Below are 18,815 nucleotides of genomic sequence, written 5' to 3' on the forward strand. Positions count from 1 at the left end.
GTTTCTTCTCTGCATACAAATTCATTATTTTCTGAGACTAAATTGATGCGTAATGAAAACAATTTAAAATGACCGGAATTGTTTATAAATAAAGTATATTATAATTTTATATGATGGTTTAGTTTCTAATTCACATTTCCATTTTATTTTTACTTTGTTTCGGATATATTAACTGGGCCACAAAAATGTTCATCTCGGGCCGCAAGTTTGACACCCCTGATCTAGATTGTTGATCTAGTTACTTTTCATACTCACTCAACAGTTCGTATTTTTATTTCTCATTCGATTTCTAGTGTTTCCTCTTTCTGGGTTGCGAAGAATACATTTGCAATTGTACTTTCCACTCCACAGATTTATAGTTTCCTCTCTGCATATAAATTCATTATTTTCTGAGACTAAATTGATGCGTAATGAAAACAATTTAAAATGATCCGTATTGTTTGTAAATAAAGTATATTATAATTTCATATGATGGTTTAGTTTCTAATTCACATTTCCATTTTATTTTTACTTTGTTTCGGATATATTAACTGGGCCACAAAAATGTTCATCTCGGGCCGCAAGTTTGACACCCCTGATCTAGATTGTTGATCTAGTTACTTTTCATACTCACTCAACAGTTCGTATTTTTATTTCTCATTCGATTTCTAGTGTTTCCTCTTTCTGGGTTGCGAAGAATACATTTGCAATTGTACTTTCCACTCCACAGATTTATAGTTTCTTCTCTGCATACAAATTCATTATTTTCTGAGACTAAATTGATGCGTAATGAAAACAATTTAAAATGACCGGAATTGTTTATAAATAAAGTATATTATAATTTTATATGATGGTTTAGTTTCTAATTCACATTTCCATTTTATTTTTACTTTGTTTCGGATATATTAACTGGGCCACAAAAATGTTCATCTCGGGCCGCAAGTTTGACACCCCTGATCTAGATTGTTGATCTAGTTACTTTTCATACTCACTCAACAGTTCGTATTTTTATTTCTCATTCGATTTCTAGTGTTTCCTCTTTCTGGGTTGCGAAGAATACATTTGCAATTGTACTTTCCACTCCACAGATTTATAGTTTCCTCTCTGCATATAAATTCATTATTTTCTGAGACTAAATTGATGCGTAATGAAAACAATTTAAAATGATCCGTATTGTTTGTAAATAAAGTATATTATAATTTCATATGATGGTTTCGTTTCTAATTCACATTTCCATTTTATTTTTACTTTGTTTCGGATATATTAACTGGGCCACAAAAATGTTCATCTCGAGCCGCAAGTTTGACACCCCTGATCTAGATTGTTGATCTAGTTACTTTTCATACTCACTCAACAGTTCGTATTTTTATTTCTCATTCGATTTCTAGTGTTTCCTCTTTCTGGGTTGCGAAGAATACATTTGCAATTGTACTTTCCACTCCACAGATTTATAGTTTCTTCTCTGCATACAAATTCATTATTTTCTGAGACTAAATTGATGCGTAATGAAAACAATTTCTTCATTTAAAACCTTGCTTAACGATTGCATTGCATCCTCGAAATAAATGTTTAGTTAATAGTATTCCTTCAATAATTGGTTATCAACCAAACTTTTAACTTATTGACTACTAATGGTTAGTTTAATTGTGAAAGTGTGGTAATAATTATTTTTTCCTCATTTTGTTATTGACTTATCCACAAGTTCAAAAAAAAAAATCAATTTTAATTAATGGTTAATTTAATGAAGTTAATTTTTAATAATAATTTTTTAAAAATAATTTTTGAATTTAATTATTCGATTTTTTTGAATTCATTTCTTTAAATTTGTATTAGGGTACATTAGTATTATGATTTGTGTTTAAATTTACGCGTCGTTTTACCATTCATAAGAATTTTCTATAATTAATAAATTTTAAAAGTTCGCAAACGGTCAAAAATTTGAGAAAATTAATATACCACAACAGAAATACAGTCTAGAGTATTGTCTCTTATTTGGGGGCAGTGGTGAACTGTGCTCAGTAATTGCCTAAATTATAACCCCCTATGCTGATTGCGCTTCTAGTTAGTTACGCTTCTATGTTCTCTCTTCTCATTGGCATGTGAGGAGTGCAATTTATAAGAGTCAAGCACTATTTTGGTAACCGGCTTCTACTTGGCCGAGAAATATATCAAAATATATTATGCCAAGTTATTAAATTTGAGATATTGCAATCAGGAGTAGATTTAAAATTAGAATAAAATACATTTAAAAATGCTTTATTTAAGCATTAAACGAACTATTCTCAGCAAATTTTAAAAATGCTTTAAAATCTTACTCTTTTTTTTCTTTTATTTTTTTCCTTACATATATTTATAGATATTTTTATTTCACGATTTTCTCACTAATTTAGCATAGGACATTATTTATAAAATTAATTAATAGATACTTTCCTTCTGAATTTTTTTTTGTGGAATAAGAAGAGGTCTCCTCATACGGTAACTTACTACTTATCATTTTAAAAATCCTTTCAGAATTTTTATTTAATGATAATTTTAGGGCAAAATGCATAGATTTTATGAGAGTAAAATCATTCGCTTAAATATTTTTATATAAATATGAGTGTTTGCATAAATCTTTGTCTAATTTATAAAAGTCAGTCAGTTAGATTTAACAACCTTAAGAAAGATTTTTTAAAAAAAATTTTGTTAACTTATCCTGGGACGTATAGCTATGCCTAAGAAAATTGATGCTTAAATATTTTATTTCTTTATTCATTTATTATTATTATATTTATTTATTTAAAAATTTGAGAAACTAATAACACAACAGAAATACAGTCCAGAGTGTTGTCTCTTATTTGGCTATTCGGGTATGATGTCAACGTTTGTTATTTTTTGGGCAGCATGAGTTCGTTTATTGTTTGTTTCGTTGCAAGTTAAATTAAGAGAAAAAAGGCATTATTTGTAAACACTACTAGTATAATAATATTGGATAATCAGCCTTTTTATTCTTAGGGAAGTAAGTCTTAATTTTTATTCATAATGAATTTTAACCCCCCGTTGTCAACTGTCCTTCGCTTTATATGGTTATCCCTCCATACAATGAGAATGTTTGAATTCATTCAGGATTAAATCTTATAGTTCACGTATAAGAGTGATAAAAAAGAAAGAAAACTTACAGGAGGGGGTGGCGGAGAGTGGAGAGGCGCTCTTCCAGGAACTGAATCCTTTGACGTTGCCGGCTGAGACCCTCACGAAATACGTGCTTCCTTGGGTGAGGTCCGGTATCATCAACTCTAGCTTCTGAACGTCTGTAACTTCACGGCAACCGGACAGCAGAGAGAAATCCTCGTAGCAGCTCCATTCCACTATACAATAGAACAAGTTTTCTTCACTCATTACTTTGGCTTTTTTTTGTTATTTGAGAACGACCCATGTATCGTGCGTGGGAAAATGTTATTATTTTTTCATATTTCTTTCACAATAAAAACATTTTAAATACCTTGAACTTGAAGCAAAGATACCATTTTAAAACTATAATAATAATATAAGTGTCTACAGTATATATATATATATATATATATATATATATATAAAATTTGGAGCAACATGCATATTTTAGAGAGGGAATAATGAAAAAAAACCTTTATATTTGGTGACAATGCTCTCTTCCTGTTGAGAAGTTTGTGGTTGAGTAAATTTCACTTTCAGGGATCTTGTGCCAACTACTTCCAACTGAACACTCGAGGGTGGATCAGGAGGTTCTGCAAAAATAAATGACTCATAATATAATAAAAGCAAAACGGAAAAAAAAAAAAAAAAAAAACGAAAAAAAAAAAATTCTGAGGGAAAAAAAAAAAAAACGCCTTGAGAACTTTTGATCGCACGTTCGCAATTTTGAATATAATTCCCTTGCTTCGTAATTATAACGATAACGTTAATTTTAATTTATTGGATAATAAGTATTCAAAAAATATCTGCATTGTTGATTTATAAGATGAAAGAAATTATATTAAATTTAATATAAATAAACTAATCACAGGGAATTCTAATGCTTCTGAAAACCAAGGGTGCCAAGCTAAATAAATGCCAACACTGAACTTAATTTGACTAATTAACACGTTTCTGCGTTGTTCAGCAGAATTTTCAGAAAAAAAGCTCACTGACAGCAAAATGCAGCTTTCCACGAGAATGGTCCCTATTTATTTTATTGGTCTATTTTTACAGCAAACATAACAGTTAACGTACCAAAAACGTACAGTAACCACTAACTTTTTCTTGAAGTCATTCATACCTTCATTTATTTTTTACTTCATCATTATTAATTTTTTACCTCAGTTCTAAAAAATTTAATTAAAAAAAAAAATCTTAATTTAAATTTTCCCAGCATTTCGAAACACCAAGGAGGGAAATATAGCAATAATTATGAAAAAGTAGTATTTTTATATACTTTTAATAGAAAATATATGTTAATTTTTTTTTAAAAGGAAAAAAAAAAATTCGAAAAATTTTAAAAACAAATTGAAAATTGATAGTAACTGTAGCACTAAATTAAGACCAGACTTTTTCTCAAGACTGATTTCAGTCCTGAGGATTGAAGAGTGGTGGAAAACATTTATTTATATACCATTTTTTATCAAATAAATAAAATTAAAGGACTTTGTAGTAACGTTTGTTTATAAAAAAAGAAGAAAAATAGATGAACATTTTCAAAATTTCGAAAAAAAAAAGGTTATCTAACTAACGTAATTAAATTCCATATAAAATCATTGCGTTAATTGTATGCAATAGTTAAAAATTTCTCTGTTAACTAAATTTATAATTTCTCTAAAATCATCAATATAAAATAAACTATAATTTAATTATAATTAAATTACAGTTATTATAATTACAATTATTTATAATTAAAATTCAGCCGTATTAATTTCTTTTATAACCGTCTGTGAACAGCCGACCCAATTTTTGAGTTTACGACTACTAACGCTCAACTCCGCAGCCTTGTTATTTTGAACCCAATCCAGAAGACAAGGGAACTCCTGGATCAAGTATTGGGAGGAATTTTCCTTCGTTGCTGACTTTTTGGTGAAACTAACACGCATTTGGGTTACATGGAGTGGAAAACCATGAAAACCTCCCTCGGTGAGTCTGACGGCAAAGGTTCTCGAACCCATGATCCGTCTACTACTGATGATATTTCACGTCAGTACTATGGTCGGTGCAAGCCGGATGCGGATTCGTATCAACCAGCCATCGCCGGGATTCGAACCTGGTTCACCTCATTGGAAAACGAATGCTCAATCCCCCAAGCCACCGCGAATAAATTAACTTTGAATCAATGATTTGAGTCCTTAGGATTGAAAGTCATAATTGAGGATGTTTTATTTTTCCCAATTTAACGTCCTCTAATAAACCTATTAACTTCTTTCCACACTTTCGTATTTTTTTGACCAATGATCAGTGTAATGAATAATAAAAATGGCTAGTTTATTTATGAATATTACCTGATAAAAATGGTTAGTTTATTTATCAATTTAAATAATCATTAAATTAATGGTCACCAACGGTCACATTGTGACTAAGTCTAATAAATGGCGATCAGTTATCACCAGTGCGTCACTCTTTTTCATTGAAAATGCACCCCATCTGCATTTTATTATTATTATTTTTTATTATTGTTATTATTTTGATATTATTATTATTTTGCGTTTTATTATTATTATTATTATTTATTTATTGAACTCTCAGGGGATAGAGCGTTCGCCTTCCAATGGCGTGAATCGGGTTCGAAACCCAGACATGGCTGATTGATACGAATTCCGCATCCGGCTTGCTCTGCCCACAGTGCTGACGTAAAATATCCTCAGTGGTACATGGATCACGTGTTAGAGTCCCCTTGCTATCATACTAACAGTGGGAGTTTCTCGTGGTCTTCCTCTTCATGTAAAGCAAATACGATTAGTTCCATCAAAAAGACCTCCACGGAGGCAACTTTCGCCCAATACTTGATCCAGGAGTTCCCTTGTCTTCTGGATTGAGTTCAAAATTACAAGGCCACGGAGTTGAATATCAGTAGCCGTAAACTCAAAAAATTGGGTCGGCTATTCAACGACGGTTATAAAATAAAATAATAGTCTGAATGTTACTTAATTTCGAGCTTGTTTCTTGCGATTTTTCTTCATTTTTGAAATGACTCTTGAAATATTTATTAGATTTTGAAGAATACAACAAAAGAAATGTCTTTCATTATTAATTTTACACTTTCGAAAAAGCAGCCTAATTTTGACCTGATGACGAAGGTCAGACCTAGTTTCCAGTGCTATTTTCGCTTCATTTCCGAGGTCTGCGCGCTCGCTCAGAGTTTCATTATGCGTCTGGTGCATGATGCGTTATTGTTTAAAAATGGTGAGTTGAAATTTCAATGCTAATTCAAAAGACAGCGGAATTTATTCCATTATTTACGCCATTGTTTATTCAGATAAAAGTTTTTTTTTAAAAAAACTATTGGCGCAACCGTTACGGGTGCAGTTATTGACAATGAGTTTTCTTTGAGTCTCTCTTTCAGAAGTGAAGTTTCTTTTTAATGTTTGTTTTATATTTAACGTGTCGAGGAAAGTGAAAATGGGTCAATATATCAATTTAGTTTCAACAAAAAGAAAATGGCGGTTTAATTTCGGTGTTGAATTTATTTATGCAGAATATTTAAATTAATATTCTATATGGTGGTAACTGGCTTTCATTTGAAAAAAAAAAGGAAAAGAAAAATACTTCGAAACAGTTTAATTTTATATCTCATTGCAAAATATTAACAAACGCGAAATATCAGATTTCGCGAAATATCCGATACTGCGATTTTGCGAACGCGAAATATTCGATCCGAAATATCCGAGATTTTCTTAAAGTGGTAACAAAATCTATACTTGAATGTTTTTTTTTCTTCATAGCTGATTTATAATGATTATTACCATTACTAAATCTATAATATTTAAACAAAATAATACTTATAAATTAATAGAAACAAAAATAATTTAAACAATTAAATAATTTAAACAATTAAATAATTTAAACAATTAAATAATTTAAACAATTAAATAATTTAAGCAAATATAAATAATTTAAGCAAATATAAATAATTTAAATGGGAAATATTTTGAACAAAAGTTCTTATTTTTTTTTTACAAAATATTTGCTTAATTCCTGATTACTAATTCAACTGTTATTTTGCTACAAGATTTTTATTTTTTCATCAGATGCCTAAAAACGCCCTTCATCTGCGACAAAATAAACACTCCAGAAAGGTTATACATTAATATTTTAATAAATAAGAATTAAAAGACAGGTTTAAACACATGTTTCAACTACATGTTTTAACAGATATATAAATGGATAGATATAGTCATATTTTTAAGTTTTATAATAATTCTATTCGTTTAAGTTTGAATATTAACATTATTTTGCAAAAATTTCAAATCTTGGTGGGTTATTTAAAAAATGTGATTAAAAAGAGGCTGTCATTTTACTCAATACAGAGCTTAAAAGACAAGATGGTAAAGACTTAGAATAAAATAAAATTAACTATTTAGGTATTTAAATTTTAATATATATGAAAAGAAACAAGCATAATTTGTTGAGGAATTACAAATAATTGAGTAATGAAAATAATTTAATCATATTTTTTAGGTATTTTTATATTTCAATTCAAAATATTCATCGCTAGCAACAAAAATGCTAGGCTAAAAAAGGCGAATAATTTCGCTTAATGAAGAAATAGTAATAATCAGGTTTAGGATGCTGATGATGTGAATGCATTATTTTATTTATGTTATTTTGCGTTTTTTTCCCATTACAGAGCTTTATAAAATTTTTTGTTCATTTTTATGAATTTTGAATGATAAGTTTAATTTAAAAAGCAATTTTCTTCTGAATTAAGTTTTTTCTTTACAAATCAGTGTAAAATTCCGCTACAATAAATTTTGAATTTCAACAAAGTTTTCAAGATATAAAATTTTTTCTTTCGGACAAGTAGGAAATCCTTTAATTTGTAAAAAAACAGAAACATTTAATACTGCGATATCGATGTCCCTGAAGGTAGTAACTAAAAATTATAGCGTTTTTATTAATGAGTTATTTATTTACATTTTATTTTATTTATAAATTACATACTTATTTTAATTATTACTTTCTTTTTTATTAAATTTATATATGCAAGTAACGATTTGCAATTTCAAAAATTTTTTAATATGAATCCTAATTTCTAAAATTTCTTTTCATTTTAGGGTTTTTAGAGGCTATTATTAGGGTGATGGGAAATGTAAAAAATTACATTCATCATCACTCTAATAATATGTATATTTATAACCGTCGTTGAACAGCCGACCCAATTTTGGGCTTACGACTGCTCATGTTCAACTCCGTAGCCTTGTAATTTTGAACCCAATCCCGAAGACAAGGGAACTCCTGGATCAAGTATTGGGAGAAATTTACCTTCGTGGAGGAATTTTTGGTGAAACTAACGCGCATTTGTGTTACAGGGATAGGAAAACCATGAAAACCTCCCACGGTGAGTCTGACGGCAAAGGTACTCTAACCCATAATCCGTCTACCACTGAGGATATTTCAGCAATGTGGTCAGTGCGAGCCGGGTGCGGAATTCGTATCGACCGGTCATCGCTGGGATTAGATCCCGGTTCACTTCATTGGAAAACGAATGCTCTATCCCCCAAGCCACCACGAATAAATTAACTTCGAATCAATGATTTGAGTCCTTCTGATCATTTTATTTTTATTTTATAACAGTCTGAATGAGCTGTGATGGCTCAGGGGATAGAGCGTTCCCCTTCCAATGAGGTTAACCGGGTCCGAAACCCAGAGATGACTGATCAATACGAATTCCGCACCCGGCCTGCTCTGACCACACTGCTGACGTAAAATATCCTCAGTGGTACATGGATCACGGGTTAGAGTCATCTTGCTATCAGGCTAACCGTGGGAGGTTCTCGTGGTCTCTCTCTCTCCATGTAACGCAAATGCGGGTTAGCTCAATCAAAAAAAGTCCTCCACGAAGTAAAAATTTTCTCAATACTTGATCCAGGAGTTCCCCTGTCTCCTGGATTGGGTTCAAGACTACAAGGCTACGGAGTTGAACATTTACAGTCGTAAACCCAAAAATTGTGTCGGCTGTTCAACGATGGTTATAAAATAAAATTTTTAGGCATTGTATGAAATACTAGTGATGAAATCTATTTCAGCTGCATGCCCTATCTACTAATCGCTACAGGAGATTTTAAATAAACTTACTTAGATGATCAAATCCTGTCTTCATCCTCTTGAGCAGTTGATGTCGCCGTTGCCATACTGACAACTGCCTCTCCTTCTCCTGCAACAAAAGAAATTATTCCTTATAAACAGCCGTTCCCAAATGGAGTAAAGGGGTTCCGCTAGTTGATACTTTTTAAAACCAGTCATGCGCTTTGAAACATCAGATTATATTTAGATACAACCTACAATTCATGATTCATTAAATCTTTCGGTTGTTTTATTAGATTATTCCAAATAAAATGCCAATAAAAACAACGGCATTTCTTAAAAGATCGTACTAATAATATATTAAACAAATTAGAAAAAAAAATGAGCATTTATAATCCATTTCATTAGTATTTCCTATCTCGCTTTTCAAAATAAAGTATAATAATTCTAAAATAAGGAAATATGTTTCCCTAATAAAAATGTTCAAAATCTGTTTTCATCTCGAAAATAATCATAATTCGGCTTATTTTATTGGTTAATGTATATATGTTACCGTGAATGATAGAAATCATGAGAATGTCGACAATTAATAGTCACTTAGGTGAATGCCCGAAATATTTGTTATATCCGATTTGATAATAATCTATTCGTTGATATTATTATATTTATTCGATATTTTAATATCTGCTGAGGATAGATTAGGAGAAACATCAGTGTTCGGAGTAACGGTTGATTGCATACTGGGCAGTGGCACTTGACCTTAAAAAAGCATTGATGTAGGGCATACCGGGCAAATATGTACCAGGCAGTGGCACTTAACTATACGTGGAATATATTTAGGGGCATTTAGAAAAGCGACTATGTGATTGTCAACAGTCATCGGTGGAAGTCAATAACCACCAATTTCGGTCATTTACAGTAACATATACACCAAAAATAAATTCAAAACTAGCCTAGATATGCAATAAGGAATGCAAATTTAACTAACAAAAAATAAAATCTAATTCAAGATTATTAGTGATAAAACGGTGAAAAATCTTCTTTCCTCTAATGTCTGTCTAATTTTTCAATAAATATGGGTTATTGGCTTCCTGGTTCTTTTTTACCTCTCAATAATGTTTCATTGAATTTTGTAGAAGGAAAAAAAAAAAATTCTCAATTGGGTTCTTGATCAAACTGCATAGTATCAAATATACGCCTATTTTTAAAACCTTTCATTAACATCGAAGAAATTAGAAATTAAGTAAAAAAAAAAAAAACTCACATCTTTTTTTGTATCAAATAGTTTATTGAATGATTTGCAATTATTATTTTTTAGAAAAATTGCATTACGCAATTGTAATTTTCCATTTAAATATGTCTTCATTTCACAAAATGAATCATACAATAAGAAATAATCTTGAGCTTGTATTTATACATATATACATGTATATAAACTAGATCAAGATTTTTTTTATTGTATGATTCATTTTGTTTGCATCCTTAGCATAATAAATAAATACAAAAAGAAACACGAAGAAAATTAAGAAAAACAATAAGTTTTATTTACTGCGCATAAGTTGCAAACAAGTAAATAGAACTCATAAAATAAGTTCAAAATATAGAGAAAACATGGAAAAAATTACAGAACAATGAAAAAAGGGGGAAAAGGAAAAATACTAATAAAAATAAAAATAACAAGAAACCGGGGGGGGGGGGGAATCCGAAAAAAGGAAAAAAATTGATAAAAATCCTGAAAATAAAAGATATAATCTTTTTATCAGCTCACACGATTATATCAGCAAAAAGGAGTGCCTTCTAATATTGTATCAATGTAGCCAAAACAAAATATATCAATACAATAGTGTGAGGAGCACTCAAAATAAAATTTTTCAAAAAAATTACAACAAATAAAATAGAACACAATAAGTAAAAATATCACATAAAAACAGAAAATAAAATATAAAGAAAAAACAGAAAGCGAGTAGCTAATTCAAATTAACTTACATGAACAGAAAACTTTTCCTAAATAATAAGGAATTTAAATATTTCCACCTTGTATGCATATATATATATATATATATATATATATATATGCATACAAGGTGGAAATATTTAAATTCCTTATTATTTAGGACATTTTTAATCACAAGAGGACATTATTAGTAGAAGATGTGGGAAAAACAGTGAAATAAAGAAAAAAAGAGTGTTGATAAGAATTGACCTGAAATGGGTATTGTCTTAAAGATTCAAAAAGAACATTTTTTATGTCGTCAAATTAGAATTAGGAGAATAAGACTATTTATAGCAGTCTTATTCTCCTAAAAGAAATTAAATCCTTGCATACAAAATGTAAGATTCAAATTAATTCGGATTACCTGAAACTTGACCATGAGTATCCATGCTTTTTAAACCCACATTCTGATAGCAAACAACGTGTGTGTCTGGGCAAGCAGCAGAATAGACAACAAATACACACGGGATAAGTTTTTGACAGGGACGCGGGTTACCTACAAACCGGATCTGAGAAACCGAGAGGGAAAAATAAAAAAAAAATAAAAAAAGTAAAAAAAGTAAAAAAAACCGAAGAACAACCGAAAACAGACTGTCAGGTTAGATGGAATAGAGAGAAGGTTGCCAAGACGCCAGGCATGAAAAACCTCGCCAAGCGAGTGAGATTTTTCTTCTTCTTTTTGTTGGTTAAATCATTTTTGGAAATGAGAGAGGATGATCCCTTCTACTGTCCTGTTTAAAAGGATGTGAATATGTGGGATGATAAATTATGTCGAATGGGCATATTTTATCAGCATATTTAATGATCATTTGATGTACGAATTTGACATCATTTAAGTGACATTTTTTCTGCAACTTCCTTTCGTAACTTACCGGAAAATAGCTACAAGAATTAAAAGATTTTTTTTAATGTACGCGTGCATATCGCATACAGGCTTTTAGTGACCGGTTACTAGGTTACCAGTGCATGTTATTATTTCATTTAATAACGGTGAAAAGTTTTTTTGAAGTGTAAAGTACGCAAATTTTCACATCTTTTTAAAGTGTGTATTTTTGAAATACAAAACTTCAGCGTGATCTATATCGAAAAATTCAATTTAAAAATAAAAAAAAATGGTTCACTTCGTTTTCGAACATTCATATTCTAAAAATATCTGGTTAGTAATAAAAATGTCACGTTTTTAATGGTTCTTTCTTATTTATAAAATCATCTAATAAACACAATTTTACAAAAGAGATATTGTACTTTTACCTTAGCTTCTGTACGCTCGAGTACGAAAGATTGAAGTAAATGTGTATGCTTGCATTTATTTTAGATGCTACGTATTTTTACGTTATGTTGACCTGATTTACGTTACAAGAAAAAAAGAAAAAAAAAAAGCTGCTAGCACGCTGTTTATAGCTGTCAAATGTTTTCTGTTTAAGCCTACTTTCGAACTAAAAACATGAACATGGAATGCGAATTTTAAGAAATGTATAGATGAAATTTAGAAATGAATCGTATGATCTTACAATAATTGGTTCATTCAATACATAAATAATTTTATGCATTTTTGTTTAACATTATGGTTGTCTAATTGCACTAGATCCGTAGGAAGTTAGATATATTTTCGCTATTTTAAAATTGCAAATTACACTTATTTTAACCGTACAATTTAGCTAAAAGAAGTTAAATAATGAATAGTATTTTCAATATTATTTTTTTAAAAATATTATCTATTATATATAATTTTCTTACGTGGCTCCCAAATTTTGGCTGAAGTACTTTGTGCAACTAAATAAGATTCTTTTCACAACAGTTAAATATTTACTTTATTTTCTTCATTCATAGAGAAAACAGTCGGCAAAGAATTCTGTTAGGTTAAAAAAACATTTCGCTAAAAAAATAACGAATTTTGAAAGAAATAAAAATAAACAACTTAAAAAATAAAAATGCTGTTGCCAGCCATAGAATTTTTTGAAAGTTAACTTAGCAACATAAATCAAAATGACATAGAAGCGCAACTAGATCAAAATTATGATACCTGAGCGCTTGACGTAACAAATCCTTCAATTCTAAAAGTGTTGTATCGCCAAATGCCCACATTAACAATTGTGTTCTTAAAGAAATTCTATAAAAAGTTTTAAATAAACAACCTACTTCTACAACTGCATCTCATTGATTAAAAATATTGTTTTAATTTTACAGTACTAACTTTACTTCTACTTTCATTATTGCTATGACCCTCTTTCATTACATTTCACAATTTCATGCTAAATTTGAGGACTTCAAGTTGTTTTGTGGTTGAATACTGACATTTAGAAATGTGTACATAAAAATAATATTTAGAGGTTAAGAGTTGCCTCAGAAAAATTTGAATTGTTAACATTAAACTTAACAATGGAAACAATCGTTTTTGTGAAAAATTGAATTGTATTGTTGACATCAAAACTAAAAATATTGTGTTTCAACTTAACAATACTACCTTAATTTATATTTTGGAAGTGCTTCGGAGAAATTTGAATTGTTAGCAATGATTTAAACAAAAAGTTTTATTTTAACTGACAAATACTATATTATAATTTTAATTTTTTCTATGACTATGCTCATTTTCTAACTCTTTTCTTTGTTTTTTATACATTTTATTTCTTTGTGATAAAATAAAAAACTTATAGTTGTTCTGCTTCTGAACACTGATGAAAACACAAAATGATGGGCTTCATCAACAATCAAAAATATATAAATTTATTTTACAAATTCCATATTATTCAGGTGGCGCCCTTCAGAGAATTAAAAATACAAAATTATCTTCATCAAAGCCGATGCTTTACATCCGGCGTTCAGTGGCAGACTACTATTTCATATTGTTTTACAATTGTTAATGTTTTCATATTGTTTAGCCCTCTGGTGGGAAAGACTTAAAACAAAACTTACAACAGTTACTTTTCTCAACAACTGAAATTTAGAATAGTGTGATTAAGAAAAATATGTGAACTGTTTGCAATTTCAAATTAATATTGAAATGTACAGGTTTAGAATTTTCTACAGTGAAAAGTTTTCGGAACTTCAGTATTCAAAAAAGTATACAAAAACTAGACGTTAAGAACGTATCCAATGAGCGAGCAAAGTGAGCATTGGATTGCGAAGCAATCCGAAATGAACTGCGAAAGCAGTTCCGGGGTTTGGTGAGCGCCAGCGAGCAGGGGGCGAAGCCTCCTAGTTATTAATAATATTAATTACAAATTGGTTTGACCATTAATAAAAAAATAATAAATATTTATTAAAAAATACTTTTTGCGTGGAATTATCGTTGAATAATCTAATTTTATATTTATGCGCAAGAATTTTTCAATTTGTTTAAAAACTTCACGAGATACAGCGAAATACGCAAAAAGTAAAATTAATATTAAGGGGTCCAAACTTTGGAGTGCCCCCCCCCTCGGCCAAACTACTGGGGCCATATTTCCCAGATTGCGGCTACCCTCTATATTTTAAGAGTCAGAAATCCGAATCCATCGAAAAAACGGCATATTTATTCAGAGAAAATACGTTTTTGTGTTCGATTTCGTAACTTAAAATATCGCCTGCACTTGTTAATTAGCATATTTGAAGGCGATACTTAAAATATCGCCTGCACTTGTTAACTAGTATATTTGAAGTTAAATAAATATATTTAAAATATCGCCCGCACTTGTTAATTAACATACTTGAAGTTAAATAAATATATTTAAAATATCGTCTGCACATGTTAATTAGTATATTTGAAGTTACCACCCTTTAACCATTAATTCCTAGAACGTGAAGATCCAATCATTAGATCAAAAGTTACTTAAAGTGGTAAGTTTTTTTAATTTTGTGCACTGTACAAGCAAGTTGCATTTCACTTAATAATGAAAGAAATTGATGAATAATGGGGTTGTATGAATCATGTACAACGCATGAAAGAAATTCCGTACTCTACATTTGCTTATCTCTTTCTGAGAAATGAAAGGAGTCCAGAGAAAAGAAAATGCCTGTCCATCTGCTTGGAGGTTCTTTATTCAATAAGAAAGAATACTTTACTTCCTTTCTCAAATAAAAATTAGTCTTAAGGGTATTTTTTCGTAAAGATGAATTTCCGGAAAATTGAATAAATGATAAAAGCGGAAAAAAAAATGTTTGCAATTTTTTCGGAGGGGGGGGGGCGGAGGCTAAACCATGTCCTATGTGCACTAATGATAACAGTTCCACAAAAAATTATTATATAATGTTAGCGTTATTGTTTTATTGTGGTCAGTTGAATTTATCGTTATCCTCGCCTTTTTTTCGTAAAATCGAATTAAGAAATTTAAGAAAATCGAATAAATGATAAAAGAGGGGAAAAAATTGTTTACAGTTTTTAGGGGGAGAGGGGGCTAACCCTGAAAACCCTGTGCTGTGTGCACTAATGATAACAGCTCCACAAATAATTCTTATATAATGTTTGCGTTATTCTTTTATCGTGGTCAGTTGAATCTACCGTTATCCTTGCCTTTTTTTCCTTTCATAAAATCGAATTCAGAAATTTCAGAAAAATCGAATTCGAATCGAATTGCGATTAAAGAGGAAGAAAAAAAAATTTTTTTGCAGATTTTTTTGGGAAGGGCTAAACCTTGAAAACCCTGTCCTGTGTGCACTAATGATAATAATTCTCCACAAATAATTCTTATATAATGTCAGCGTTATTGTTTTATCGTGGTCAGCTAAATTTACCGTTCTCCTTGCCTTTCTTTTCCCCCCAGAAAATCGAAGAAATGATTAAAGTGGGAAAAAAAAATTCTTTGCAGTTTGAAGGGGGGAAGGGGGGGAGGGGGCTAAACACTGAAAACCCGTCTTGTGTGCACTAATGATAACAGCTACACAAATAATTCTTTTATAATATTTGCGTTATTGTTTTATCGTGGTCAGTTGAATTTACCGTTTTCCTGCCTTTTTTTCCCCTTCATAAATGTCTTTTTTTTTTTTTTTTTTTTTTTTTCCCCTAGGGATAAAGCCTTAGTCGGGCGTGATTTTCTTCCTTTCTTATTTTATTCATTTTTTTCTTTCTTATTTTGTCCCTTTCATGTTTATCAACAGAGCTCTTCTCTGCGTTTGCCTTCCCCCCCACTTTTTTTTTCCAGCTGCACGAATTAAATTACAGGATTCATTTTGAAAATCATTCATTAATTCATTTATATATATATATATATATATATATATATATATATATATATATATATATATATATATATATATATATATATATATATATATATATATATATATATATATATATATATATATATATATATATATATATAAATGACAAACCCCGCTATAGTGAACCTTCAAGGGACCGAAATTTCGGTTCACTATAACCGGGAGTTCACTATATCCGTTACGCAGGCAATTTCACTAATGGTTCCCAAACCCCTCCCTTTTATTATATTATATTCATATAAATGACTAAAAAATATTATGTAGTAACAAAAAATGTGTTATTTTTCATCACTCTTCGTCTTGCGTACAAATAAAAATTAGTAATCTTTAGCTGATGAGCAATCCTCAACATCAGATATGGAAACACTTCCTGACGCTCAGATAATTTTTCCTGAATTTCTGTTATTCCGCTTTTTGAACCTGTCTAACCTGCCATTCGAACGCATAAAAGTAGTTTCTATAGATGGTTTTAAAAATCGTTATATGTATTTATTTTGAAGTAGAAATTTCAAAATGATTACAAAGAAAATGGGGGGGGGGAAGTCAGTCGAAGACAGAAAAAAGTTCATTACATCCAACTTCCTCACTTTTTTGGTTCACTATATCAACTAAAAATAACATTATACGTGTATAGCAAGGCACGGGACCGAGCATTTCGTTCACTATATCCGGGAGTTCACTGTAAACCGTGTTCACTATAGCGGGGTTTGACTGTATATATATATATATATATATATATATATATATATATATATTTGTAACATAAAAAGCTTCAATTAATCTTTTTATGTTAGTTATATTCTGAATTCTGAATATCCTTTTCTTTTCTTTTATTTATCTAATCGAAATGCTTTCTCACACTTTTAAATTCACATCCTGTCCTTAAATCTATTTTTGGCTCAACTAAGCATTAATTAAAATCAGGACATTTTCCCCTTTAATCTTCGTGAGAATCACTCGACCTATTTCATGAACCATCAGTAATTTCTAAGATTTCCCTCTTTTTCCTAAATAGAGGCATTTATGGACTTTACTTTGCAAGATTTTCCCTAATATATAACCGAGGAGCGCAACTTATCGTGTACACACTTTCATGACTGTCTCTGTCTAATAATTAAAAAAATTAATTTCGTACCCTACTTCCCTGCCGTAGCCCTGTTTTAATCCTTCCACTCGGCAACGAAGTTATATATATATATATATATATATATATATATATATATATATATATATATATATATATATATATATATATATATAATTAAGTGAATATTATATACGTTATTATTACATGGCCACGAATTATAAAATTATAATAGATTTACAAAATTATGTAAAAAATTGTAATATTCTATCGAGCAAATATTTAAAAAGTAAAATAAAATGAATAAACAAATAAAAAAAATAATGTAAGTATTTAATGGTGATTCATCAAGATAATTGGCAAAACGTTAAAAAAGTATGAAAGTATTTTTGTAGTTATGTTCACTAAAAATAACTATAGAAATCTTACTGCTGCTAATAATTTTTTTTCGAGAGATGCGATTATGATTGTGATCAATCTTTACTGTCAACGTCAAAGCAAAGAGAAAAAATTTCAAAGATTTTTCAATTCAATTAAAGTATCAACGCAGCTGGAAAATTTAAAGTGGAGCTAAAAGAGGTACAGTAACGCTTTGCTTTAGCAAATGAATATAAAATAGTAATAACACAAGCACTTATTTATTCGAATTACAATATTGTTCACTTAGATAAATTCCTCAATAATGTTTTTTAATTTTTTATCGCGCAGATTACGCCGCCTTGTTATTCTGTCGTAGATTACGATATGGAAATCGTTTCGAAAGGAATAATCATTGAGACAAATCCAATACGGAACAATATTAAAAAATAATAATAATAAATAAATAGTATATAAAAGTTAAATACTGCTATGAATTAGTTGCATGTTGGAATCACAGATGGCGACACCATACTTACTTTGAGCAGAGCTGCTGATAAACTGCTGTTGGTGGCAGCACTAAGAAGAGAAGACTCTAAGCTTTCAACGTATCGACTGGCTTCTCGAACGAGGTTTTGTAACTGCGTCGACCGACTATCACGACATGAAACTGAAAAATAATAAAAAATAAAAACAATTCATTTCGAGAGATTAAATAACTCTCTAACAATAATTTTAGATATTTCAAAGCTCCCTGGTGAATAATCATTCAATTATGTTTTTTTTTTTCTCAAAAAGAAGATATGATTGAAAGTATCAAATAATATTTAAAACTGTGATATTCATCACTACATCAAAGTTCTAATCTTCAAATTATATTTGACGTTTATGTTTCACATAATTTGTATATTTGTGTAGTACGCAGCAAGAAATTATTATTCAGTTTTTTTTCTTTCAAGGTTTATATATATATATATACATTGT

At 29.9% G+C, this 18,815-nt stretch overlaps 1 protein-coding gene across 4 annotated transcripts in view; it reads right to left on the reverse strand.

Annotated features, from left to right (window-relative positions):
- Positions 1-18,815, reverse strand: part of LOC107440340 (ankyrin repeat and fibronectin type-III domain-containing protein 1) — a 390,356-nt gene that overhangs the window by 22,605 nt on the left and 348,936 nt on the right. For all 4 annotated transcript variants that reach the window (XM_087157858.1, XM_087157859.1, XM_087157860.1 and 1 more), the window contains 4 exons: positions 18,371-18,501; positions 9,253-9,331; positions 3,603-3,722; positions 3,138-3,326 (listed from right to left, as the gene is read on the reverse strand). In XM_087157858.1, the coding sequence (XP_087013984.1) occupies positions 3,138-3,326; positions 3,603-3,722; positions 9,253-9,331; positions 18,371-18,501 (519 nt within the window). The remainder of the gene's footprint in view (positions 1-3,137; positions 3,327-3,602; positions 3,723-9,252; positions 9,332-18,370; positions 18,502-18,815) is intronic.

Source organism: Parasteatoda tepidariorum, chromosome 2, assembly GCF_982258835.1.
Source record: "Parasteatoda tepidariorum strain Cologne lab strain chromosome 2, Ptep-v5.0, whole genome shotgun sequence".
Classification (NCBI taxonomy): Eukaryota; Metazoa; Arthropoda; class Arachnida; order Araneae; family Theridiidae; genus Parasteatoda; species Parasteatoda tepidariorum.